Source organism: Charadrius vociferus, unplaced genomic scaffold (genome assembly GCF_000708025.1).
Source record: "Charadrius vociferus isolate BGI_N301 unplaced genomic scaffold, ASM70802v2 scaffold90, whole genome shotgun sequence".
Classification (NCBI taxonomy): Eukaryota; Metazoa; Chordata; class Aves; order Charadriiformes; family Charadriidae; genus Charadrius; species Charadrius vociferus.
The window spans coordinates 454731-481552 of NW_009647222.1; the positions used below are offsets into that span (position 1 = coordinate 454731).

The 26822-nt window shown below is 38.7% G+C and overlaps 1 protein-coding gene across 1 annotated transcript in view; it reads left to right on the forward strand.

The window, feature by feature from the left end:
- WNK1 (WNK lysine deficient protein kinase 1) overlaps positions 1-26822 on the forward strand; it is a 108790-nt gene that overhangs the window by 43780 nt on the left and 38188 nt on the right. The window contains exons 6-11 of the mRNA XM_009879744.1: positions 1694-1851; positions 19006-19094; positions 20497-20716; positions 20940-21276; positions 22363-22550; positions 25598-25855. Of these exons, the coding sequence (XP_009878046.1) occupies positions 1694-1851; positions 19006-19094; positions 20497-20716; positions 20940-21276; positions 22363-22550; positions 25598-25855 (1250 nt within the window). The remainder of the gene's footprint in view (positions 1-1693; positions 1852-19005; positions 19095-20496; positions 20717-20939; positions 21277-22362; positions 22551-25597; positions 25856-26822) is intronic.

The following is a 26822-nucleotide window of genomic DNA, read 5'->3' on the forward strand; positions in this document are numbered from 1 at the left end:
TACAAATGCATTTTGGTGACCAAAGAACACTTTGATATTTAGGCTAGCATTAATTTATACAGCCATTTTTTTTTTGTCACCAGGGCTTAATATTAAATTTCTTATCCTTTGAGTAAACAGAAGCTAAGGTATATCAAAGAAAGTCTCTCTATATATATTTTATATCACAGGCAGACTGTGGTATAATGCTTTACTCAGGGGGTCTATAGAATGTGGATTTTTAGTTAAGTTAGGAGGATGCATTGGGGAAGTATTGCCTTATACTTGCTCTGTTCTTATGTATCCACTAATAACCTTTTTCAGAAATTGGTTTGATGGAATTAGTGTGGTCTTTTTGGTGAATTCTTTAAAGAATTGGTTTTATCAGCTTTGTTTTTATAGTTGGGTGAATAGACTGCAGGGAATAAAGTTGTTCTCGCTGTCAGTATTTAGAGCTTGCTAAAATACAGTATTACTCAACAGTCCTATACTAGATTCCTAGATGGGATCAATGGTGTATACCTGTAAATTGTCTTGCAAGCTGCTGCTGAAATATTTCCTGCTTCTTAACCAAGTCAAAGTATTAATAGGAAAGAAAAGTATACAGTGTCAAAAAATATTTGTTAAGCATACTCATCTTATCCTCAAATTTATCATTGGAAAATTACCACTTTGTATCTAGTTATCTGCTAATGGTTAGCCTTTGGATAAATGACTGCAATTACGTTCTCTTTTTGGTTTAGTGTGGTGAAAACAAGCAATGTGGCTATAGAGTGATCTGTAAACTGTCTTGAATCTGGTGTCTGCAGGAAATAATTCTGTGCTTAAATTTACAAAAAGCAAACTTGCATCTCTGGCTTAAAGTAAATCTGATCATACAATACAGTCCCTTTGTTTACAGAGGGGATGCTGTGATGCTTCACTGGGCAATAATTTTCTGCACACTATTTAAATGGGACTTGTTGAATCTCACGCTCTATGCCTGTAACTCAATCTCTCTGTATTTCTGAGTATTTTTGACTGTAGGATGTCCCTCACTAATGCCTGTATCTGCAGTAGGCCTATAAATATACTGCAGGTGGGAAGGTAAGTATATGAAGAAAAGGGCTGTGGTGAGTGGCCTTTGCAGAAAATTACTTTTTATCATTTTTTCATGAAGATTTATATTTGTAGCAAAAGAGTTTTTCATTGCAAGGCCTTTCCTAAACCATTCTACTTCAAAAAGTAGATGGAAAGCACCAGGTCAGAGACTAGCCGTGGGCTCTTACCAATACTACTTCTTTTGCAGCAGAGGGCAGTCGGATAATTTTTGAAACAAGGTTTAATGTGCCTCCTTTCTTACAGGGAGAGAAAAGGTAAGTGTCTTAACTCTCCGTAGTATTTGGTTTGCAGCCTACTGCTAGTCTACAGTTTCCCCTCTTCTTACCCCCTCCTCTCCGTTTGACTCCAGCCTGATCCAGTATGTTTAACTAACACATAAAACAGGAATTGCATCCGTCCTTTCACGCTGTTCTTATTCCATAAAGGCCTTGCAATGGAAGACTCACAAAGTATGTTGCTGCAACAGTGACTAAGGGTTTCCTCCCTCTTCTTTTTGCCTCCACTTTCTCTTGTCTCACAGGTCTGCCAATCCACTTCCTCCTGCGGTGAGTAACGCCAGCAGCCTCTGCTCGCTTTGAGACATTTAGAGTCTGAATCGTTCTTTTAATTTAAGGTACCCCAGAGTTCATGGCCCCCGAGATGTATGAGGAGAAATATGATGAATCCGTTGATGTATATGCTTTTGGGATGTGTATGCTAGAGATGGCCACGTCTGAGTATCCTTATTCCGAGTGCCAAAATGCTGCGCAGATCTACCGTCGAGTGACCAGTGTAAGTCCCTCGCCACTACTGATTCTACAGCTATTACCACTAGCAGCAAAGGAGTACAGCTGGGTAGCATGGTACTGTGTGAGTGTGTGTGGGGGGTGAAAAGAAGCTGACGAGGTTTTTGAGGGATAGGTGGAAAGATGCAGGACGGTTCAATTTACCAAACAGTCAGTCAGAAGTCTGTGAATGGAAATAAAGTTTTGTATGTGTTCCTACTCTTCCTTCAGGATATAAGAAGGTATTGCATGGGGGTTACAAAAAAAACCAAAGCCAAACAAACAAACAAAAACACCCCACAAAACCCCCACAAAAGCACCCAAACCAAAAAAAAACAGCCAAAACCCAAACAACAAAACACATTAGAATAATAACAGATTATTTTCTAAGCCACTGGGGGGATGGTGGAAGTCTTTCAGTCTTGAAGAGTAGCTGGTAACTTCGTTCTCTGAAATAAAGCTGGATCACAAATTCAGACCACTTTGGCTTAGCTGCCTGCCAAGGCAAATCGTAAATTGTTACCTAGAGTGATTTTAAGTTAATAGTTTACTGAATTCCAAATGGCCCTTAGCTACTGTGTGTCAGGTGCACTTCTTATAATTACGCAGTGGAAATACTTGATAAATAGCAGGAAAGTATTCTACCCTGAGAAGTGCTGGGAAGTGTAGTGGTGGTGGAAGCATTGCCAGTGAAACCAAATAAGGCTGAGAAGGCAAGCAAGAGATTTGAGTTTGCCCATCTGACTAGACTAAGTGGAACCTACAGACCTTGAGTGTAGGAAGCAGAACAGTAGTGCTAGAAATGTTAAGAATGGTTGTGGCTATAGTTACTTTGTGATCTCTAAAACAGCATTGTGAAGACTATACCAGTGCAGTGAAACAAACTGTACACATTCAATGCTCTGATCTAAGCATTCAGAAAGAATAGTGAGGTAGCCTCTTGGGGAACTGAAAAATTGCATTGGATTCCTTAGAATAGGATGTGCAAAGGGAGGAAAGAAACCTTACCTTTCTCTGATCCGTAGACAAATGAATTGCCGTTAATCTTAGGGTGCTTTATCCTGGAGAGGTAGGGGTTTTAATAAATGACTTGCTTAGGTTTGGAAAAATAAAATGCTCTCTTATTCCTGATGCCTCACACTGCAAAAGGCAGATATAATTACTGACTTAGAGATGTGGAAGAAAGGGTCTTCATGTCAGAAGTAATGAATTCTGAGGGAAGGCTTGGTGAAATAAAAGACTATCCCTTGTTTGAAGGGGAGTATTGGAGAGGTACAGGAGGAAGAAAGAAGGAATAAATGGTTGTTTTGGTTTTTTGAACAGATGTTACAGTAAGTTTATATATATATATATATATACAGGCAGAGTCCTTAGTTGGTTCTTTTTGCGTGTTGGTGGACTTATCTGTAATTTTGTAAATAAAGAGGGAAAACAAGGGTAAAGTCTAGCCTTTACTCCGCTTACAGTGTAATCTGCTTTGCAAGCTCTTTGGATCAGTGAAAGAAAACTGTGCATCTTACCCAAACAGTCTTAGTGATGTGTTTTTGATATGCTTATGTATGTGTCTTGGCCAGAGCCAAAGCAGCATAATTTGGATGGGTGCTTTTTTTTCAGAACGGACACCTGCTGTAACTGCCCTGCCCATTCCTTGAAAAGTACTAGGAACTGGGCTGTGGTGAGAATCGGCTTTTGAGACAATCTCAGGCTTGGAAGTCCCCAGGTCTTAAAGAGCTTTTTTTTCTCTGGTCTGTGTAGTACTTAGCAATTAGAAAGCTTTGTAGGGACTTGTAGTAGACAAACTTATGTAGAGACTTAAGAGGATTGAACTTACCACTTGTTTATTGTGCTTGATACTTCTTTCTCCCCATTGTTTTTGGTTTATTGTTGAACTTCTAAGTGGATCAGAAACATTAGTAATTTTTTGGTCTGTCTGACATCACCTTCTACTCAGCTCTGCTGCTGATGGTTCACAGATTAAATTTAATTGTTGAATATTTCTGACTTTCATCTACTGCTAGAGCTCTCTAAAATATACTTTGATATGAAATCAAGGAAATCTTTGTTTTCTTTCAGAAGAAGCAAAGGACAGGAAGGTAAATGAAATGTACATTTATTTGCTTCTAGGCAGAGAGTGAAAGGCTGTGTACTTTGGTATATTTGGGTTTGTTTATTTCAATGTAGTTACAAAGCTGTTTGTTTTTTGGGGTTTTTAATGTTTGTTTTTTAAAAAACCACACACAAACCCCATAAACGCCCCAAACCCCACAAACAAAACTTGAATAGCTTTCAAGCAAGGCTTGCAGTGAAGAAAAGACAATATTATCTGGAATTAAAGCAATGTTTTATCTGATAATACGGAATTCGTTGTTTCTTCTATAATGTGGAAAGCAGAACAATGTTATGAAAGTGAAATAAAATACTTTTTAGGCTTTTTACCACTCTGAAACCTCTGTGAACCAATGTGAGAACCACATAGTTTTCTGCCCTTGTCCTTTGCTCCCTGTTAAAGAAATAAGATTTTCTTTCCTTTCAAATGAGACTTTAGAAGCTTAGACAATGTCTGCAGTTGTGGATGAGGGGTGGGCCAGTTGAGAAATTCGGTATTTAAGTACTGTGTGCGAACCATCAATAACAGAGTAGAGTGGGAAAACTTCCTGTGTAGGTGACCCCAACAGTACTTACCAACACATTTCCTTCTAATATATGTCGGAAGGTGAATGTGGTTTGTGGAAGATGTTTGACATTTCCATTTCAACAGCTTAGTTTGCTACTTTCCTAGGCATATTTAGAAATATTTTGAGGTAGCAGCTGTACTCTTGCTGTGCCTTAAATGAACAGATTATTTTATCTATATGCATGCGCAGACACCAGAGGGAAAGGCAGTAACAATGGTCCGCTGTTGACAGACATGCCAAGTGGGAGCTTAAAAACCACTGAAACCCCAAAGGCAGTAAGATCAAAAAGTGAAGCCACTCAGCATGGGTGATACATATTTAAATTAATTGATTTCCCTCACCCCCTTTGCAGTAACTATTAGGCTTAGTAAAAAGCAGAGTTGCTCTGTTAGCTTAAACCCTTGCTATCGCTCAGGACAGAAGCCTGTAAAGGGTGTCTTAATGCCTAGGTTGTCCTCTCAGGACTGGGCTTGGTACTACCAGCTTACATTCTTTTCTCCCATTTTGATTGTGCATTGGTCTTTTTTTCCAAGATGACCTTCAGCCGCATTATGTTTTGACCTTACACCTTTTGTGGTAAAGATTGCTCTAGCTGATGTCCAGATACTGCAACGTTGGGTTGGGGCATTTGCCAGGATTGCTCAGAGTACTCGGTTATGTGTTCTACCTCTTCTGTTCAGGGTCTTCCCTTGTGGTTGGAAGCAGTTTTCTGATCAAATAACACAGTTAGGTAAGCAACGATTTTGGTATTGAATCTAAAGGCTGAAGTTCCTCCTAGACGTGAGACATTTTTTGGCCTAGGCAGTTACTGTTGCTTCACATATTGGATAGTAGCACTGCTGCATGAGTCTGCTGTTCACAAGATGCTTGGTCTGTATTGTCTACATTGTCTCGCTGGGAAGTTCCTGTTTTTCCTTAAAGCAGTGCTAGCATAAAGTTCCCAAACTTTCCCTGGCCCGAGAAACAGAAGTGCAGCTAAATTGGTTTTCTGTCTCACTTTAACTAGAAGAATTCTTCTTTCAGTAGAAGAATCTGGGTAAGTGCCTAGCTTAAAAAAAAAAAAAAAAAACCCCAAAAAATCAAAACCAAACAAAACCACAGCTGTCTACAATTTGTAGGGCTCAAGGTGTTAGGCTGAACTTTGTTTTACAGTTCTGGTAAGGATGTTGGCAGGAGTTTGACACAGAGTATTGACCTCTGTATTTGCATCCTCTCGCATACGCAGTCCAGACCTTTTCACTAGCAGTTTCTTTAGAAAGGAAAATGAGATCTGCATGTCTTGTCACTCAAACATAAAGGGGTTTATCCTTCCTCTTTGTTTTCGTTAAATCATAATGTTGCAATTTTGTCTCAAAACCCCATTTTCTTCATTGAAGCTATCCTCTGCTGTTCGCTGGGAATGGTTCCAAACAAATCAGTAGTTGGTACTTAAAGAAATGGCAACTCTTGGGACTTTTACCTTATTGGGATGGGGGAAAACCTCCTCTGAGGTTTAAGCAGTATGTCTCTTCATCTGGGACTGAATGCATCCACTAAGCATTTGCTGCCTACTTGGCCTCAGAAAAAAACATTTAAGCCTGTAATTAACTGAAAACAAGCTTCACTATTAAGGCAGTCGTGCCTGCTCCTGTGATTCATTTTTTTTTTCTCTCTCTGCCTTCTTGTGCAGGCACAATTGGCGGTGTGATACACTATTAGATTAGGAAATGGGTATCCCTTTTTTTTTTCCTCTCTAATTCTGCACCATATCAAAGCAATAGAGGCAATAGGTTCCAATACAAAATGTAATAAAGATACTTAATTCAGTTACATACTCACTTGCACAAATAAAGGAGTGTAAGATCTTGGTAAAATTCGGGAAAGTTTCCCTGTCTGACTTCGTTGCTCTTTGGAGACTGGTGTATTTTCTTTGACCTGATCCATGCATACTTCAATTAAGTAATTAGTCACTGGAGAGATTTGAAATGGGCTACATGTGCATTTAAATCAAAACAGAGATATTTATAGAACAGACATCTTAAGTATGATTTCTTAATTTAGTTTGTTTGGGAAGCAGTGCAGTGAAGGCGTAACTAACTGCAGTAGCTTCAGCTGCTTTGTCTCAGCCTCTGGTGAGACCCATGTAACCCGTGCAGTAGCCTCGAAAGCTAGCTTGGTTTTCTCTTGCTCATGTTGCAGTTACCGCTCACAGATGTAGTACAGACCTTGATTACTTTGACACTATATTTCCTTCAAACTTTCTTTTTGCAGCATAGAGATTATTTGAGTAACCAGTACCTGTACACACTTACAAAATCTCTAATATTTGGATGTCCCGAGACCTGCATTTTCTAGGTGATTGACTAGTCCTAGGACTAGTAAAAAGACAATTAATGGGTTTATTATGAGATGTCTCTCTCTTGCATATCTACCACTAACATAAAAATCTAAACATATTAATTGCAAAGAAGTTAATAAGACCATCCTTAGTTTCAAATGTACAAATCAGCTGAGTGTGAGCAGAAAACTCCCTTTTCTCTTTTGCCCCCTTCCCATTATATAAACTTACCTTTTAAGTTCTCCTGATGAACTTGTGCTCTGTAGTTAATTTTCTCCATGCTTACTTTGACAAAGTGAAGTTTTGCACTTGTCCTTGCTTTCACCAAAAGCCAGCCTCTTCTCTGTAAACAAACGTCTGCCTTCTGAGCTGGCCTTAAGATGAGAAGGTGGGGGAAAAAAAAAAGGCAGCATTTTGCATTTTGACTTAAAAAAAAAAAAGTTCTGTACTGAAATGTTCCACAGAGTAGGCACAACATTTTTCTGCTCTGTTCTACAGAGCTTAAAAAAAGGCCCAAGGGAACAAGGTACCTAATGAGTAACCTGACCAGGCAGCGTCTGACTGGTTTAAAATCCTTAATTTCTGTAACTGGTGGGGACTGAAGCTCACTGGTTAGAGTGAAGGTCATTCTCTTGGCTGGAAACCAGGCAGTTACAAAGCGCTGCAGTTTGGTCATTCGAGGAGAAATTAGTCTCTTCTTCAGTGTCTTAAAAGTTAGGCATCATAACTGTCTAGACTAGTCAAATACTTCATTTTCACTAGAGATGCAATGGATAAAGTACCGCAGCTCTTTTTTTCTTCTTCCTGAGGGGTCCTAGGCAGCAAATATAAATGCTTAACCTATAGACATGATTAATTTTACTTGTAGTGCTTAATGAATGTTGATGAACGTCCTTTTTTGCTTTCTGGAAGCAATATGCAACTCTTTTTAGGCATACGTAAAACTGTTTCTTTACCTTGAATAACTTGATTTCTTGGCCTGGTTCAGATAGGTACAGAGACACCCCTTCTATCAAGCTTTCAAGTGGAAAAGTAGGGGGAGGTAACCCTCAAACAGAGCAAGTGGTCTTTTGTTAAAGTAGTTACTGAAAGGCCATAAACCTTCAACCAGGCACAGGAAATAGATGAATTGTAAGAAAGGGAAAACTCCTGTAATTGTATTCATTGAAAGAAGAAACTTCGAATCTCAAATGGGAAAAAAATATTGCACATCATATACAATTCTTCTGCACCACACTGAAAGGACTAAAGAATGCTTAAGCTTTTACCACTTGCATCTCGTAGCTGTTCAACTCAGTTGCAAGCATTTTGCTGGGATGTCTTTAAAGAGTGAAGAATTTTCTTGGGTGGAGGTTCAGTCACTGACTCATCAATTCAGAAATATGTAGCCTTAAAAATGGAAGATGGGTGTTCAAGGTTTTGAAGCAATAATATCTTAAGAAGCTTTGCATGTTAAATTAGAAGTCCTCTTTAAGAAATGACAATGATCTAACTAAGAAAAAGTAGGCATCAGCTTGGACACTGAGATATAACATGCTGTATGGCTTGCACAGCTAGGGCAGGTGATATCTGAAGCTGGAAGGAAAAAGGCTCGATCAACTGAATTCCTTTCTAAAAGTAGCTCATTTTTACGAGTTGATCTTAAAGGCATTTGTACTATTCAGCATTAAAAGCTTTTAGATTACAGCTAAAACTGTTTTGTCAATATTGGTGTTGTAAAACAAACTTGTGAAAGGAGGTATTTCTTATTTATGTTGTTCACTGCTGAGCTTGCAGTATGTCTCTTAGCAATTTTGAATTGGGTATGATTTCAAAATGATCGGGAATTAAAAGGGCAATGAATGGTGTGAGCTTTGGTTGAGTTGCATAAAATCACGATCTAATGGATTTTTTAAAATCTGAAATTCTAAAATTTGATTGTATTGCGGAGTTTCCGAATATGTTTTTAGAAACCTAAATAAATTCATAAAATACTGAGTAAACAATGTACATTTAAAAATTTTAAAAGTTCATTTATTAAGGATCAGGCCTTTTAAAACTGTAATGCTAATATTTAGTGTTCTGTCCTGTACTGACATCTATTTAGCTTTTACGTTAACTGAGGTTACGTTAATTTAACAAGAGATGGGAAGGTGGCTCTTAGGAACAAGGGGATGGTAAGTGTTTTTAAAATGCCTGGCTTTGCAGAGTGATGAGAACCATTAATGAATCACTGAAGCATTACTGTGGGGACACTGATAGCTCAACGTTATTTGTCAGTGTAGTACCACTAGTCAAAAGCACTGACATTAAGAATGCACGGGGTACTATTTCTTGTCCTGTCAACTGTAGTTGCACAGGGGGAGGACTAAGTCAAAGAAAATTTTAGTCTTGCGGAAGCTCACAAGGGTGTTGAGTAATAATAAGTTATTTTGAGATTACTATGTGAGTCATAGGCCAGAACTCCACCAAAATTTGACATAACTCTTTATAGTTACCTCCAGGTTACTCAGAGCTGTTGCCAGTATAGGCAGTGACATGGGGGTATGTAGTATGCCTGTTTGAATGCTTTTGTTTGTTTCTATCTTAGAAGAGTGAAAGTCACCAAAGTTGAACCTGATTTTGTAGGTACTGTTTATTCCTAAAAACAGAGACACACAACAGGCTTAAACGTATGTATATGTAAGAAACTCTGTAGCTTGTGCATAATGTTTTTGTTCTAGAAAGGAAAAAAGGCTGTTGCTTCTCTGTCCAGTGTAAGTATTTAGAAGCTTCCGAACACTATGAGCTTGTGACTTTGTTGTTTTAAGGTAAACTTTTTTCAGAGACATATTTCTGCCTTACCACCCATTACCACCATCATAAAATTCTCTGCATAGCAGGGATACTTTCTAGAACCACCCTCTGAAACTCTTGAATCTTTTGGTATACAAATAGAAGTCCTTCACTCCTATTAGAATAAGTCATAAAATAAGAGGGACGTTGACTCTTGGTGCATTGTCTGAATTGTGTGTTATTTTCAGTGTTTGCAACATTATCCTCTAGTAGGTATCTTCTAAGGGCTAGTTCTGGTACCAAATGTGTTTTGTGGCCTGTGTTAGATTGTTCTTTTTAATTCAGTTTGAAGTCTGCTGGAACTAACCTGTGGCTTTTGAATTACTGTTGCTGTACTTGAATATAAAAATGAGTACTACATGATGTTTTTGTGTCAGAATGGTAGCTGATTAAAGCAGAGAATGCAACTAATATAACTTGATTTTTCAAAAATGTATTTTTCCACACTGAAAATAGAAGAAAGACGCTTTTTAGTATTGTGTCACTGCAGCATTTCTAAATTTATAGCACTGAAGTGTGTGTCTAGGCATGTCTGTATTTTTTGGAAAGCCATTTCCAAGCTGAAGTCCCAATAAAGCGAAGGGTCGTTCAGTTAGCTCAAGATGTTCACCACTGCATATTCTTGTTCGGATGATAAGGTGGCATCGCTGCTCCTAAGTGTGAGGTTAAAGAACTGTGCATGATAGATTAAACTGACCTTACTTTTACGCTCTGGTGCAAGAATGAAAACTGAAAAGTTGGTGCCTGGTCCACTTGTCCAATCAGACTTTACTGTTGTTTTGGGAGAACTTCTATCCTTATACTGTGTGTTTCTAAACAAGGCCCTTTTCCCTGTTACATGCACAGATATCCTAATTGTTTCCCAGCTATATACACTAAGGAACTGTGTACTGCCTTGTAGTTTCAAAATTTCCTGTTCTAGAGCTTGAGTAATTTCTTCTGTTTGTTAGAATTACTGCAGTTACAGTAGGTGATGTGATTAATTAATCTATTTTTAACTAAACCCATCTGCTTAGCTAGTCATAAGGGCTCCAGATTCTTAGGACTTTTGAAATAGGTTGATATTTTTATTTACCTGGAGGTGCTGAAGCACAATGGACTTTCATGTCTAAAGCAAACCCATTAAAATGCCTTGTGTGTTGGGCTAGACAATTAGTCAAAGGGGTAGTTGTAAGGCATGATGTATATTCAGCAGTGATGCATAGCATAAGTTGTGTTTCAGTATTATCACAAATACAGTGGAATTTTACTTTGTTACAGCCTCTTACTTGAGAGTGCTGGAAAGGATTGCAGCCAACGATTTCTAGGAAGAGTTATGACAAGTTCTCGTTCAAACTTAACTGTGTGGAAACAAAGCAACACTACTGTAGTTTTGTCTTGTAAGGCTTTTAACACTGCAAATTCCCTGGTTTTAATAAGTAAAAATACAGTATTGAGACACTGGCAAAGAAGTTTGTTAAGCAGGCAGTGTCAGTGTCAGCTCCTGGGCTTCGAGATCAGTTGTAGAATGTGGAGGTGATAGCGAGCAGTGATGGCTAATCAAATGAGGAGTCTGTTTTATTTTTGTCACCAAAGATTATCTCATACAAATGACTGGGGGCTTCTTTTAAGCAACCTCACAAACTTTACTAATAAGCAGTTAGTATGGGTGTGTCAATCAAAATAAAAATATACCTTGTGTGTATTTTACACACAAGAGTATACATATATTTTATGTGTATACTCTAAGTATGTTTGGGAATTTTTTACTGTTGGCCTCAATTGTTAGAGAGTAGGTGGTAAACTGAGGAGGAAAAGAGTTTCTAAATTGTGATCAGTGAGGATGCAGCAAGTGGGCCTGTATAAATACTACAGTACCTCTATTGTCTTTACAATGTGTTTGTGAAATCTGGGCATACATGGTTATCTGTTGCAAGTCATGAAGACAGCTGGTCTGGAGAAATTTAAGAATCATGGAACTTGGATTACTTACACACCTGCATCGCAGAGGGTAAAGACCAACTGGTTAAGCTATTTCAGTGACACAGAGCTCTTAAATAGCTGAGATAAGAATTTTGATCTGGATAATGGTAGATCAGCCAAGTTCAAAAGGTATTGGGTTCAAAATGTGCAATTGTTGGTTTTGCTCAGAAGAGAAGAAAACCTATTCTAAATAGTGCCTCATGAGCTAACTCGAGCTCATTGGAAGCTTTCATCTGCTCCTACTGCTTGTATTGCAGTAATGCTATTTACTCTGTTAGGATACTGATCTGATGCAGAGCTTATTCTGCAGGATTTACTGATTTAATTCTTGGCAGAATTATCAATTGTCCAGAATTAATTGCTATGAAAATACTGAAATCAGAAGCTGAATTTTCACTTCTGTTAAATGTGTTGCATTGTTTTAAATTTTTTTCACTGCATTCCCAACTACTCTAGCTTGCTTTTTAACGAGAACAATAAAAATCCATATTCTGTAGGCAACCCATATCTCTTTTGAACTGAGAAAATCTTAAACTGAAGTCTTCCTTTTCACAATAGGTATTCGATTGGACTGGCATGAGAATTATCACGTAGTTAATAGGTGTACCCTGTGTGAAATAAGGAAAGAACTAAATCTGAAAGATTGGTTCTACATCAGACAACAGGATTTAAGATGAAGGATTAGAGAAGGAAAAGGTGGTGAAATGGTTAAACATAGGGGTTTTGAGGGCTGGATAACTAACTAATATAATAGCAGGTGGTGAAATTTAGAAGATCATGGGGTAAACCAATTTAAATGCCATATATACCATTGCCTGGGGGCTTCTTTGAGACTATGGGGAAGGAGGTAGGATCATTGGCTTGTTTTCCACTGGAATCATATGCTCTGTCTAAATTCCTGGAATTAATGGTTTGTGGCAGCCTGGGACTGGCTCAAACTAGAATGTTAACAACTTAGCAAAAAGAAAATATAGAGACTTTAATTACTTTGTTTGTGGGATTTGACTTTGCTACTGATTCTATTAGCCTCTGGACTGCAATGTTAGAACATTTCGTTTGAGAAGATTAATCAGTTACGGTAGAATTCCTTTCAAGCTCTGCAGTTATGGCACCTTTCAAAAGAGCCAAGCAAGAATTGTGGTTAGACTGGGACAGGTAGGCTCTGTGCTTGTTAAAAGCTGAAACATTTAATGTTCTTTGCAGGTCATGCGATTTACCCCAGAAAAGCATAGCCTGAATTAGGTGTGCAAAATACTAGGTTTTTATTCTAGTGAAGTGTATTTGCTTTGATTGCAGAGCATCTATTTGGTTTGAGTGCAACTGTAACAACAAAAAAATCTATAAGCAAGGGCAAGCAAAATTCCAACATGCTTTATTCATGATACCAGTAAGCACTGTTAAAATGGAGATGATAATCAACAGTTGACTGGGGGGTAGTGGTGGTTATAAAATGCCTAGCTAAGCAGTTGGAAGGCTGATCATCATAGCAGAATCTTTAATGATCCCTTTTCCCTTGACCCCTCTAAAGTTTCACAGCAGCTGGGGGAGAAGACTTCTAAAATGCCCAGTAAAGGATAAAGTGTTGCGTTTGCAACATTGATGTCGTATGGTATAACAACGCTGGTATAATTGTGGTATAATTGAGGAACTAGGTATGCTGCTTTGGGGTGAAATGTGATCTTGATAATTTGAAATTGATTTTTATCTATCACAGTTTATCATCACTAGTTGGTCAAAATTCAGTTGCTCACTTCACAATTTAAAATGGTGTATGTGATCCTTATTATAAGGAGCAGTGCTCCTTTTGTCCTTCCAAAAAAGAAAACCGCCAAAGCCCTGAAGCTGTGGACAACTCATTTTATTAGTAAATACAGCCAGTTTTACAATGGCTGTTTGAAACTAGATACCAGAGGGGAAATAAAAGATGTCAGACTTCAGGTTTAGGTTTGGAGTCTAGCAAGAGGTATTAGAAAATATTATTCTGTGGATTATTTGTGTATATGTGGTGTAAAACAAGCAACGATGCAGCTTTCTAACTTTATCCAACAGTTTGAAAATCACCTTCAAATCCCTATTCACTTACACTAAGCACCCAGTAAAAGGAAAGCAGATGATGTTGCCAGTGTTAGCAGAATGTGATTGTCAGGAAGGATGGAGGTGGAATATATTATATTATCCTAGTGCTGACTTGTGTTTTGTTAGGATTAAATTGTAGTCAGCTGCATGTGTGCTTTTCTAGTTCCATGGAAAGAAGAGGAGAAACAGCAGCTGCCTTCACCACCCTGTACAAAACTACTGCCAGCAACCTTGGGTCAGAACAGTGCACTAACCAACCTGTTCCCCTCTGTTTAAGAGCGTACTTCTGGAACAGCAGGAGTGAACTGGATGATGATCCTACTTGCAGCCTTAAACTGTTGCAGAAAACCTGGGTGGAGAATAGGCAGAGCAGCCAAGCGGGGGGGCGGGGACATGCAGGAAGTAAAGGATCCCTGCTCTGCCTCTTCTTCCTCCTCCCTACCACTACCTGGGCAGGCAGGAAAGGACACACTTAGCTCTTGCTTAAATTGATTCTTTCTATTCAGTATTTGAGTGGCAAAAGCAGATATTAAGCTCAGATCTCTGCAGCCTCATGTACTGGACTTGGAAAAGTACAAGAGGTGTCAAACAGAAAACAATGCTCCCTTCTAACTTTGATGTCTGCTTTCCTTCGGCTGTGCGTTAAGTCCACAGCCTAGTGGATTCCCATCGGAAACTAGCACCTAACTAACTCTGGTGTGTGCGTCTCTCTTCCTGATGGATTTAACAAAAAGAGAGATCTGTCCCGTATTTGTAATTGTTAATTCCCACTGTTGCTGCTCTCACAAGGATTGTGCTAAAGAGGTGAGTAGGAATTTCAGCTCTATAGTATGTAGCCACAGGAAAGGATCTTGGGGTGAATCAGAATTCCTGACAAATCTGCTGGACTGCTTTACATTTGCATAGCTGGGGTCTTCAGCTTTTAAACTTGACTGTACTTTTCTCCCCTGTAATTTTTTAAATGTAGAGTAAAATCCTGAACAGCAAGGCTGAAACCCTTATTGCTTCTGCTGTTTTCCACCTGTGGTGTTACTCCAAATCTAAATTTCTTTTTTTTTTAAGTTTGGGATTGCTGAGGGTATGTAACACTTCTTCTGTCTTCGTTTTGCTTTTGTGTAAAATTTAAACAGCACTGATGGTACTTTCTCTTATGGAGTAAATGATATTTTCAGTATCTCTTGCATTAAAATACGATGCTAAACCACTGACCCAGTAATCTGGAGATCTAACTAATGCAAAATAGTATGTGTTTCTAGGCAAAAATTGTGAGGAGTCGTCCTGGGTAGCTTATACTCTGGTGTTTAAAATATCTTGAAAATCTAGTGGGTTTTTTTTTTAAGAGTAACTTGCCTTTAAAGGACCAAATAACCACATAAATGTGCATGTTGAATTTTGGAACATACTTTTTTCACCTGACTAAAATCTGATAAAGTCACAAACTTTATCACATCTTAAGTGAAATATGAAATACCTTCTTACGCTTAAGACTGCTTAAGATAAGTATTTAGTTTTGGCATCAGTTGTGCTTCGTGCTACCTACATATGCCCATATTTTAGAGGTGCTCTCAAAATGTCAGCGTGCAGTGGCTTTTATTTTAAGTTGGGACTTCTGTAAAAAGAAGCAGTTCTGCCCTTGTTAGCTCTTGCACTACCACTTTTCCTCTGTCAGCCTGACAGCTAATGCAACAGTGTAGAGAATCAGATTGGGGAGCTTCATCTCACTGGAAACGGCTGCAGGCTTTTTTGGCGGGATTTGTTTTCAAGTCTGATAAACACCATGATCTAGTTCATTATACAGCTGTATAAATGCATTTGCTGGCAAAAGGGAGGAAATGATAAGGGTGTGGGAATGGGAGATAGAAAATAGGAGATTGTTGCTTTCAGCAGCGGTGCCAGTTCATGCTATTTTGGGTAGTAGCTTGAGAAAATATTGATGATTTTCCGGTGTGCCTGTTATACCTATTCAGACTTTCTTTTTCTCTGCAAGAGCTCTTCCTTCTGTTTCTTTAGCAAACTCAAAAAATGCTAGTGGGATTTGGGTGTTTAGGTCTCATTAAACTGCCACTGGGAAATAGGACTAGTAGATTAAAAGATTTGAGTTGTCCTGTGATTCTTCTGAGGACTCTGGGGACCAGGAGAGGCATATAAGAATGTGACCATCTTGCAGTAAGTGTGGTGAAAACCAGGAAATACTGAATGGCTTAGCAGGTACTCGAGTGCCTTTGGGGTCAGAAACTAATGAACGTATGCTTGGCTGCACAACTCATGTGCTCTTAAGGACACATCAAGGTTATGTGAATTGCAGGGCCTGACATCCCTTCAGTTTCTCTGTGATGGCAGATTAAGGTGTATAAGCAACTCTGGGTAGAAAAGGGTTCATTGATATATTGATTTTATCATTCCTAGTATCCTCTGTCTTGTTATGCAAAATAGTTAGTCACTTCCCCTGGCACTTGGAGGAGAAGAAAAAGCTTTTAAAAGCTCATAGTACTTAAGTAGCCTGGACTTCAGCATTGGACTACGTCATTTGGCCAGCACTGTAGACTAGACTTAGACAACCATTCTTAGGGACTGTGAAACAATCTGAGAAATGAGTAGCTGCCTCAGTACAGAATCCTATGATTTTAGGCCCTAGCTTGAGGCTCTCCTAGATCTTCTGAGGAGCTGTTAGGAACATAGAAGCTGTGCTGGGAGGAGGCTGGTGAGGGCTTCTCTTTTTAACTGAACTTGTGGTTTGGAATTCACAAAATGGGGTATTGTAAAATGGCGCTCATAGAAGGGCCTGAAGATTATCATCAGGTATTTAATTTCTTTCAGGATGGAGAAACACAGGGTAGCAGACTGAATCACTGATTTTAAAATCTGTTCTTTGCTTTACCGTTTCAGGCTTCATGCAAGAACAGAGCATGTGGTAAAATAGTTAACAAAAAACCTCATGATCTAGCTTTATGTTAGTATTTTACTGTATCATTTGTCTAACTCAGCTTTCAGCTTTTCTGAAATGAGATTGTCACAGATCTGACATCTTCCTGCTGCTGCCATAGTGTAAATTAACATACATGCAGGCTGTAGCTATGTCTGGGGCTTGAGCTATTTAGGAGACTTAAATGTGTCAAACTTTGGCAAATTTAGGTACAAATATATACAATAAGCAGTTGAATAATTATTGCATAGGTTATATGTGTGTGTGTATAGGAGAGCATTTAATTATGTATAGAAGCATCTATCTCTACATATGTGAAGCTGAACTCCTGGGACCATTCTAAGCTTGGTTGTCATTAAAGCTGGGTATCTCTGACTAGTCTGCTGTATGAGTAGAGACAGATGCAAACAGATACTTGATGCCAGCAGTAAACACTAAAACTGGTTTTAGAAATACCTATAGAGTATAAGGGTCTGTGATGTCCTGCTAGGAAGCTGGAGATTTGTGATACAACCTGGTTACAGTATTAGACTTACCCATCCGAACTTCAGTCTGCTGTCCTATCAGCATAGGCATTGATCTCCAAAAGTCTTAATGTTCAGTAAAGCTTTTAAAAGCATTAAGTTTATGTTCACTGACACACTGACTGTGTGTCGGGGCTTATTCTGGTCACAATATACTCTTCAGTTTTGTGAATGTCAATTACTAGAATTTCATAAGAGCAAATTTTAAAGTGAAGAAATAGGTAACCAGAATGTTGCTGTAACAGGAAGTTTTTATCAAGGGAAAAATGGTGTCTTTCTACAGGGTTTTTTCATCCTTTTAAAAATTCCAGATACAACATCTTTGTAAAATGTAGTCACAAATAGGATTTGTGTACTGAAAGACTGGACTTCCGTGCTTCGCCCAGTCGTTGTGTTTCTATCTGTTGAAGTTGATGTTGGCTGCGCCCTCTCCTGGAAGAGTGTGGTATAAAATATTTTAGGTCGTGGTCATATGAAGTCAATATACTGCCACATCTGGCGAAGGGAAGAAAAAGTATCTAAATATAGATGGAAATTATTATTATACTAAGTCTTCACATTCAGTTAAATGAAAGTCTGTAGTTGCAAAGGCTCTGGTTCAGAGATTCGAACCTTTCTGTTTGAAGACTTGTTTCCCGCTGACAATAGAAGAAGGGGGAAGAGTCATGTCTTGATGGCTCTGTTTGGTGGGAAGCAGTGTTGTATAGGATATCAGCAGAAGTACTTTCTCATCAGGACACGAATAATGATGCTTGTACTATTAGTTAATTTATTTCTGTACTTCAGACTGATTTTCACTTCTTGTTTAGTTGTGATTTACCAGTGACACAGGGTCAGATGTATCAAATGTATGATTTCAGGATTGTTCGCCTTGAAAACGTGGGCTCTTCGGATAACAGAATTTGAACAGGATGTCTTCATCCTCTCTCATCCCGCTGTCATAAATGCAGAGTTTGAAGCTAAAGGCTGAATCAAGTAAAATTGAGTGCCAAATTTTGCTATTGTGGACAATTGCCCCTGAAATAGAGCTTCTGGCCATGATTAAGTGATGAAGTTTGGCTCTGCCTGCAGTGTTTTGCAGAATTCCCAGATGGTCATATCTCATGGCCTGTTTGCTTTACTGATTTGAGTAACTGATCATACTTAGATTTTGTTTTGCTCTCCCGCAAAGGCTTTAGCATGTATTGGAGAAAGGATTGCCGGATGTTGTTGAAGGGGTTTTGTAAAGGTCTGTATTGCTAAGCTCATTTTCCTGAACTCAAAACAGCAGTGATGCAAGAGTGTGGTTTGACTATAGTACGTCTTCTGGGGAGAGCTAAAATACAGGAAAGCCTTTTTTATTTCTTTTTTTAAACACTGGATAAGTTATTTAATGATCCAGCCAGATCATTCTGGGTTAAGGTTTTTCCTGTAAAATAAATCTATACCAAAATTACTTCATATAATGGCATGTCGGAAACATTCGGGGAAGCAGCAGAATCCTTTGAAGACTGTTAAATTAATTATGTGGATTTGTGTATTAGTATTACATAGGAAAAATTTCCTTTCATTCTCAGTCCAGTCTGTGCACTCGCCTCTAACCAGCATAACTTCCATGGAAACTAAACAATTCTCCTATCGTAACTGAGAACCTAACTGCCAAAGCCGCCTGTTTTGGAAGTGTAGCTGACAAATAGGGGGGGAGGGAAAGTGTTTGCAAAAGTCACTAACAAACAGATGAACAGTAAGATTGGGGTCAGATTTCTCTATAGTTTGCACTAGTGCGGAATTCAGGCCAGTTATCTACTGAGAAAAAGTAGTTGGTTTGTAAATACAATCAAAACTTAAATCAAGTGCACCTTTTAGTTTCTCTGTTACTTGTATGTTCCAGGGTGTCAAGCCAGCCAGCTTCGATAAAGTAGCAATCCCTGAAGTGAAGGAGATTATTGAGGGCTGCATTCGGCAAAACAAAGGTGAAAGGTAAGTGCTTTCTTTTCAGACCAGAGGTATTACTTGCTGTCTGAGTCTTGTCTCTGATGATACCAGATCGAGTTAATTCCTGGGGTCTTCTGTGTTCTGATGAAAGTTGGGAAGTCAGTATTACTTCTGCATCTTCTATTCTTTGGTAGATGCTTAAATGATTGTTTTGGAGACTTAACAGTGTCAGGAAAAGTACAAATGCTATAGTAATCATGCATGTCAGTTTATTCAGCCATTCTACTGCTTTTCTTAAAACTTTGATCTGGTCAGCAAAATAGCGGAGAACAATCCTTCCGGATTCCCAGGTATATAGATCGATTGGTTTGTTATTCTGTAATCTTCCCCCCACCCTTTGATTTTGTTGGCATTTTATGGCTGATTATTGAGGGCTCTTATTTTTTTTTATTTTAAATTCTTTCTACTCGTTTTCATCCATGTTTTCTGCAAGTTGACTTCTACTTAAAGTGATTAACTTACACTATTACAGGAAATCTGTAACTGCTCTGATGTCTTATTTGTGGGGTTTGTTATATTTCCTGCTTTTACATAGTTGCTGCTTACTGAATGTCAGATTTAAGAATGCTTCAGCCTTTGGCCCTCCTCTAGCTTCCCGCTATTCTCTTCAGAGCTAGCTTTGTCAGTTCATGGATGTTTATTCATCCTCTTCTATTAACTCTGAAGTTTTACTTCTGATGGTGTTGCTGTATATTTTTAATTTCTCTTCTTTTTCTTGGTTTTAAACTTCATATTTTCTTCCATTTTAGGTCAATTTTGTTGGCTGTACATCACTTATTTCTTCTGATTTAGTTTAAATGGTTATCTTTTAGACTACTACTGTTAATGTTGTGCGTATATGAACATAGATCTCTTTTTTTATACCTTCAGGACAAAGCTTCTAATTGTGCCAAACAGCATGCAGGTTGAAGTGGTTCAAAATAGTATAAAATATGAAAGGAATCACATGATGCTTATCTAGTGCTGAATTTACTAAATGAGGCTTTTGATAAGATCTTGAAATGGACTGAAATACATATTTGGATTACTGTACTGATTTGGGGACTAAGGGTTGTGTGTTGGATCTAAATGTTCAGTATAAACAAACTGTTTCTTCAAGTTTTCTTATTATTTTAGTTAATATATATCCTGTTCAGTTGGCTTAAATCTGTTGGTACTTCTGCTGACTGATGTGTGATAATTTTTTTTGTACATCTGTAGTATTGTTGCGTTTTGTTTCTCCATCATGCTTTTAAATAGACATTTGAGTGATGGGCTGTCAATTCATGAGAGAAGCGTGAAACGTAGAGAATAAATTTGAGGAATCATCAGGCAAGGATATTCCTTAATATTTTTATGAAAACTTTGTAACTGTGTGTGCTTTCTACATTCTTTCCCAATATGCTAGATATGCTATTAAGGACCTTTTGAATCATGCTTTCTTCCAAGAAGAGACTGGAGTACGGGTAGAACTAGCAGAGGAAGATGATGGAGAAAAAATTGCCATCAAACTCTGGCTGCGAATTGAAGACATCAAAAAACTCAAAGGCAAATATAAAGATAATGAGGCAATAGAGTTTTCCTTTGACTTGGAGAGAGATGTCCCAGAGGATGTAGCACAGGAAATGGTAAGTGGTGGCGTTCTTACAAAACATCGGAAGTACTGGCCTTTTCTGACAGTGAAATGTAGTCCGTCAGCCTCTGCATTTGCTGTTGTTACTGTCTAGAAATAAAACAGCTTCAGAAGTTTGCAAATGAGATGTTAGTGCCAGAGAGTGGTAGCTTATATTGTAGCACTACAACAGTGGCTGTCTATGACAGTCTGAATTCTGTGAATATATCCTCCTTCAGGTGGAATCTGGCTATGTCTGTGAAGGGGATCACAAGACAATGGCGAAAGCTATCAAGGACAGGGTATCTTTGATTAAGCGAAAGCGAGAGCAGCGTCAGTTGGTGCGAGAAGAACAGGAGAAGAAACTTCAGGAAGAAGGTAGTCAGAAGCAGCAGCTGGAGCAACAGCAACCATCAAGTGCTTCCCATGCAGGGTCAAAGCATCCCCTATCAGTCACTGGTACTGCTCCTGTCCCCACTACTTCAGCATCGGTTTCTACGCAAGTGGAGCCTGAAGAACCAGAAGCTGATCAACACCAACAACTGCAGTTCCAGCAACCCAGTATATCTATTCTTTGTAAGTGTGTCAGCTGGTTTATTTAGAAACTCTTGCACTTACACAATTATCCCCCTTAGAGTCTTAAACTTTTGGTGGGTATAGCAGTAAATATCTTAAGGTGTTGCTGTCTGCCATTGCTGTCTGCTGAAGAACATTAGACCACTAGAAAGCACAGCAAAATAAGACGCATTCCTGTGCCTTAGCTGGGCCAAGTCTTGGCACAATTCACAGTCCAGTGTCTTAGCACAAAACCATTTTCCTTTGTTTCAAGTTAATGCTCTAAACGACGTGGGGCACCTGAAGCATGAACATATGTCCTAGTTTTTGGTGCCCTCCTATAGGGACAGTATATTCTGGCCCTGCAGAAGGCTGTATACTCTTACACCAGTGCAGTTAGAGCTATTAAAAACACTTATTTGAATCCTCGCTAACTTATGTTTAAGGTGGAAATTAGAGTAATACACAAGCAGTTCAGCTCATAATTTTTCTGAAAAAAGGTTTCACTTGGTTTTACATATTATACATGAAAAGATAAATAAACACTCCTAACTTTTCCTCTTCTGCCATCTCTACATTTGAATCAGTATTTGAATAATGATGAGACATGGGAACTTCTGTATTGGAATGGTGAAGTTAGAAAGCAAATTACTGTCTGCTCTTGAGGTAATAGGGATTTTAAATTTTCTACTATGCCTGCATGAAGTGCATCTGCCAGTCAGCACAACAGACCTGTTTTATATGTCTGTGTAAAATTAAGGAAATAAAAATAATAATTAAACCCCCCTGAAAGATCACTCATAACAATGTGGGATTTAAGTTTCTATTTCTGGTCTAACCTATTACAGGAAGCATAGTTTACTATTAAGTATCTTCCCAAAGAAGTCCTGAAATTGATTATTTTTTCAGAGGTTAAGGTGTATTGGTAAAGAATTGAGGAAGAAAAATATTTTTTTAATCAGCTTAAATATTACAAGAGGTAAAATGCTGATAAGGTCCATGTGACATGGCGCAAACATCAATCTAATATTTGATTATAATATCTTTGAAGTTGTGAATCGAGACTGCAGTTCTTGAAATACAGATTTTCATCTTTAACTTCTGCAGCTGATGGGACAGTTGACAGTGGCCAGGGGTCATCTGTTTATACCGAATCCTGTGTGAGCAGTCAACAGACTGTGTCGTATGGTTCCCAGCACGACCAGTCAATCTCAACAGCTGCAGTTCAGGGATATCCAGCTTCAGTTGGCCAAGTGCAGTCGCAACAGCATGGAGGATATCAGCCACCTGCAGCGGTAAGCCAGAACTTAAAGTATTGTAAGTGCATAGAATTATTTTATTTTGTATTTCTGTTGAAAGGTGAGAGGAAAGTTTGCCAGGCACTCGTCTGTGTATGTTTAGTTTTGCACGTGATACAAACTCTTCATGGGAGTAGTTAAGGGGCTGTTTTTGCAAGGTAACTGAGTCTAGGGGTGGGGGAAAGCTCAAGGGCATATTTGTCTTTAAAGCTTTTACTTAATCTTGAGTGCACTTAAGCAGAATGATGGGTTACACATTTTTTTTATGGATCGAATTAACATCCTTAGAACAAGACTATTTCATGAAAGTAAGCATTTAGTCTCACGTGGTAAGGTGATGTGTGTATGTGTATATGAAGTTACCAGGGGTCAAGCTGTTGGTTTCATTTGAAGGTGGGATTAGAATAATTTAAGCTACTGTATAAGTATGAAATTGCTGTGTGTTCTGTGAGGCTTTGATTACAGATTCTGCAGGTAAGATTTTTTTAAACTGTTATAGAATGCTGCATGTGAGAACTCCAGACTGAAAAGACCCCACACCCTTGTTCCCAGTTTTATTTCTAGCTTGTGTTGATTTGCTCATCAATTGCCATGCGTATTCCTTTTCCCTGGAAAGTCTGCACTGGGCACAAATATTTTTCCTACTATGTTCGTTTGTGTTGCCCTTTTATTTTGGTATGTTTTTTTCCTTGGTATGTTTTTAGATCTGAGTATGAAAGTATGCAGAAATCTATTCTAACTCTGGAGTAGAACTTCTGCTACTGTTACATTGTCTTCAGTGGTTCCCTTGTTGCTTGTTTTTTTACACAAATAAAAATCTAAGCCTGAGGCGGAGTAATTATAATATAATGCAGTAATACCATAAAGGAGAAGATGAGACACTTAAGTTTGAGAGTCCTCACTTTCTTGGTACCTGTGGTTGTAGGCTTTATTATAGAATCATTGGTGTTACTAGCTTTTTGGAAAACATACTGGTTTCACTCACAAGCAAAGCATCTCCATCTTTTTCAAAGGCACTTAACCTGAAGCGTGTAGTACTGCTAGTCCTTGATCAAATGAGTTTTTAATCCCTCTAAATAAGCTCTTGTTCTGGGTAAGCCATATTTTGATGTGTGGGCGTGTATTGGACCAGAAGGCATTTCACTGCCTTGGGATGGCTAGCTTACAGGTTGGAAGACCATAATCTTTTGAGAGGGGGTGGGAGAACAAGCGTATGACAGAGGTATATAGTAAAGCTGCTTAGTTCACTGCTAAAATTATCTATGATGATGACAGTGGTACCAGGAGGTTGACACAACAGAATAGAATACTACAATAATTACAAACAGTTTGTTGGGAAGACAGGATGACAAGTCGAAATGATATTGACAACTGGAGAATGGCCCTAAAAAGAAACAGAATGCAGTTCAATCAGGACAAGAGCGAGGTTCAAGCTCAAACAGGAATAATCAGCTACACAAGTACAGGATGAGCAACAACTAACTAGGCAACTATTCTGGGGGAAAAAAAAAAAGTCAGGGATTACATTGGACCACAAGCTGGACATGGTCAAAAACATCATGCTGTTGTGAAAAATGCAAACATCACGTTATGTAAAGTAGTTCTTCTCTTGGTCATTGGTAAGTCTGTCACCCTGCTTGAGTGAATTTGAGGGTGAATTGGGAGAGAACTCAGAGGAGAGTGATTAAAAAAAAACCCACCGGAAATACAGAAAGCATGGTTTATGTGGGAAGGCTGAAATAGTTAAGCTGAGCCTATGAAAGATGAGCTTGAGGAGACAGAAAGCTGTAAAGGCTGCTGTAAAATAGCAGGAGGCTAATCGGATCACAACACTGTCAGGTAGAATAAGGAATAATAAGCCTAAATTGCAGCATGGAATTACTGTTTGGGAGAAGTTTTTTTTTGTAATCAACAAGGACAGTTAAGTGCTACAGTCTCCATCACTGGAGATGTTTCTGAACAGTTTAGATGAATTAGTCAGGAATGACATATGTAACTAGTCCTGCTTTGGAACAAGTGAAGATTATGGGTGAAGTATTTATTTAATTTTTGAGCAGTCTAGTGATTTTTCTCACATCAGAAGTCTTTAAAATCAGATCTCCACTGGATGTCTTGAGATTTTTTCCCTGGACATCTGCATTTGATTTCGGTTATATTAAGAAATTGTAGATTGCATCCATAAGATGCATATACTATTAGAGAGGGAAAACTTAACAGTTGAAGGCTGTCTCCTTAAAACATCATCTTTCCATTCACTTAAAACCACAACAAAAACACATTAAAAAAGCAATAACAAAAAAAACCCCAAACACCCCACCTCAAAACTTAGTTCTGATTCTTCCAATTTGGTTGGATTTTGACCTATGGCCTTCTGGACTGTGGCAGGATTACAAAATCCTGATGCTTTTATTGGCCCAGCATCTGGAAAATGCTTGTCGAAGACCAATTTTACTGAATTTTCCACACATTAAACCAACCTTTTTTCCACCACTCATGTTGTAGAATGTGTAATGTTTAACTGTTTTAGTTAATAAAGAGCCAGCTGCATGCAGTTAGTCTATTTAATTCAGGAGGGGCCGTGCCCAAGCAGAGAGACTTGTGAGTTATGTGTAAAACATACATCCACTCACTAAACTAAGAATGAATGTTTGAATGCTCATCAGTTTCTGTTTAGGTTTTTTATTTGTCAGATGACCAGATGCTGTGAGTACACACAGTGTGGGCCACATTAGCGGCCCCAGACAAAATGTTCTCTCCTGTCTATTCTGCCTTCCACGTGGTTCTTGTATAAGGGTACTAGGGAGCTTCCCACACTGCTCAGTAACCTACGGCAGGCTTAGGTCCTCAGAGGTGCACATAGCCTGTTCCCAGTGTGTGGTGGCATTCATTCAGCATTTCTCATATCTTGTTGCACACATGGTAGTCAGTATTGGGCCTCTCATTGTGTGTCTGCATTTCTTTTCTACCTCATTATAGTTTTTGCTGGTTTTGTTTTTCATTTTTTTTTATGTGTTCAATTCTTAACTTTTGTTTTCCTCCTTTAGCCTCAACGTGGTCGTAGCATGTCAGTTTGTGTCCCCCACCTTCCTGCTGTTCCCTCTCTGTCCTGCATCCCTCTCAGTGCTCCTTGCACCCCACCACCAGCGCTGTCTGCACCTCTTTCTCCTTTCTACCTTCGGACTGTCCCTGAAGAAACCTTTGCAGAAAAGCTTTCTAAAGCCCTGGAAAGTGTCCTGCCCATGCACTCTGCCTCTCCACGCAAGCATCGACGCTCCAGCCTGCCCTCCCTCTGTGTCAGTCCTGTATGTGTTACCATTTGCCTCCTGGCACAGTAAGATAAGTTATCATTAAATACATCCTGGGCTTTGGGCATTTTTAAAATGAGGAGAAAATGAAGAGCTGATTCCTTATTGCTTATACTGTGCTGCTGGAACACTGAACTTTTTTGGGAACCAGGGCACTTAAAATTATTAAACAGTGGCTGACCATTGCTTTTTGTATTTTAGGATAGTATAGATGTGAATTACCTGGTTGTACTACAGAAGGTAATGGGAAGACTAGTTCTTACCCCTTAAGTCAGAAGACCAGCTTCTAATTTTCCAATTTCTAAGCAAACACTGAATGTTAATTAAGCCCTGCACAAAACAACCAGCTTTTAAATCTTGGTTGCTGTGGCTGGTTATTCTAAAAGCTTTGGCTAGCTGTGGTAGTGATACTAGAAATTCAGAGTATGAAAACTTTTGAGGATTCTTCTGTAAGTTTTAAGCAGAAATGCCATTTCAGCTGCTTCTTGATGTGAAGAAGCCACTGTTTCGTGTTTCTCAAAAGGTTAGGTGCAAGATAGCTTGCAGGACAGGAGGTAGTCTGTTTTCAGTTTTGGGCTTTGATTTACATGAAATTTTGAGAAACACTTATCTGTAACTGAAGTGTGTGGAATTGGTTTTCAGAACAGAGGAATAGTTCTTCATCCTGTAGGACCTTCTTGTTAGTGTTGGTCAATATGGAAATTTGCTGCTGCTTTTCCAGAGCAAAGGGTCTGAGGAGAAACAGAACAATGTGGAAACAGCAACTTGAAAAAGTCATAAATGGCATGTGTCTTAAAGATAGCATATTTGCTACTGACTCTTGCAAATTTTTTCCTTTAGAGTTGATAATATGTTGTCTCTCTGCATACTGTAGGCAGAGATGAAAAAATGGAGGATTACAAATTTATTTGGTATTCTTACATAGAATATGTACAGAACACACTCTCTTTAAAGAAAATTTCCC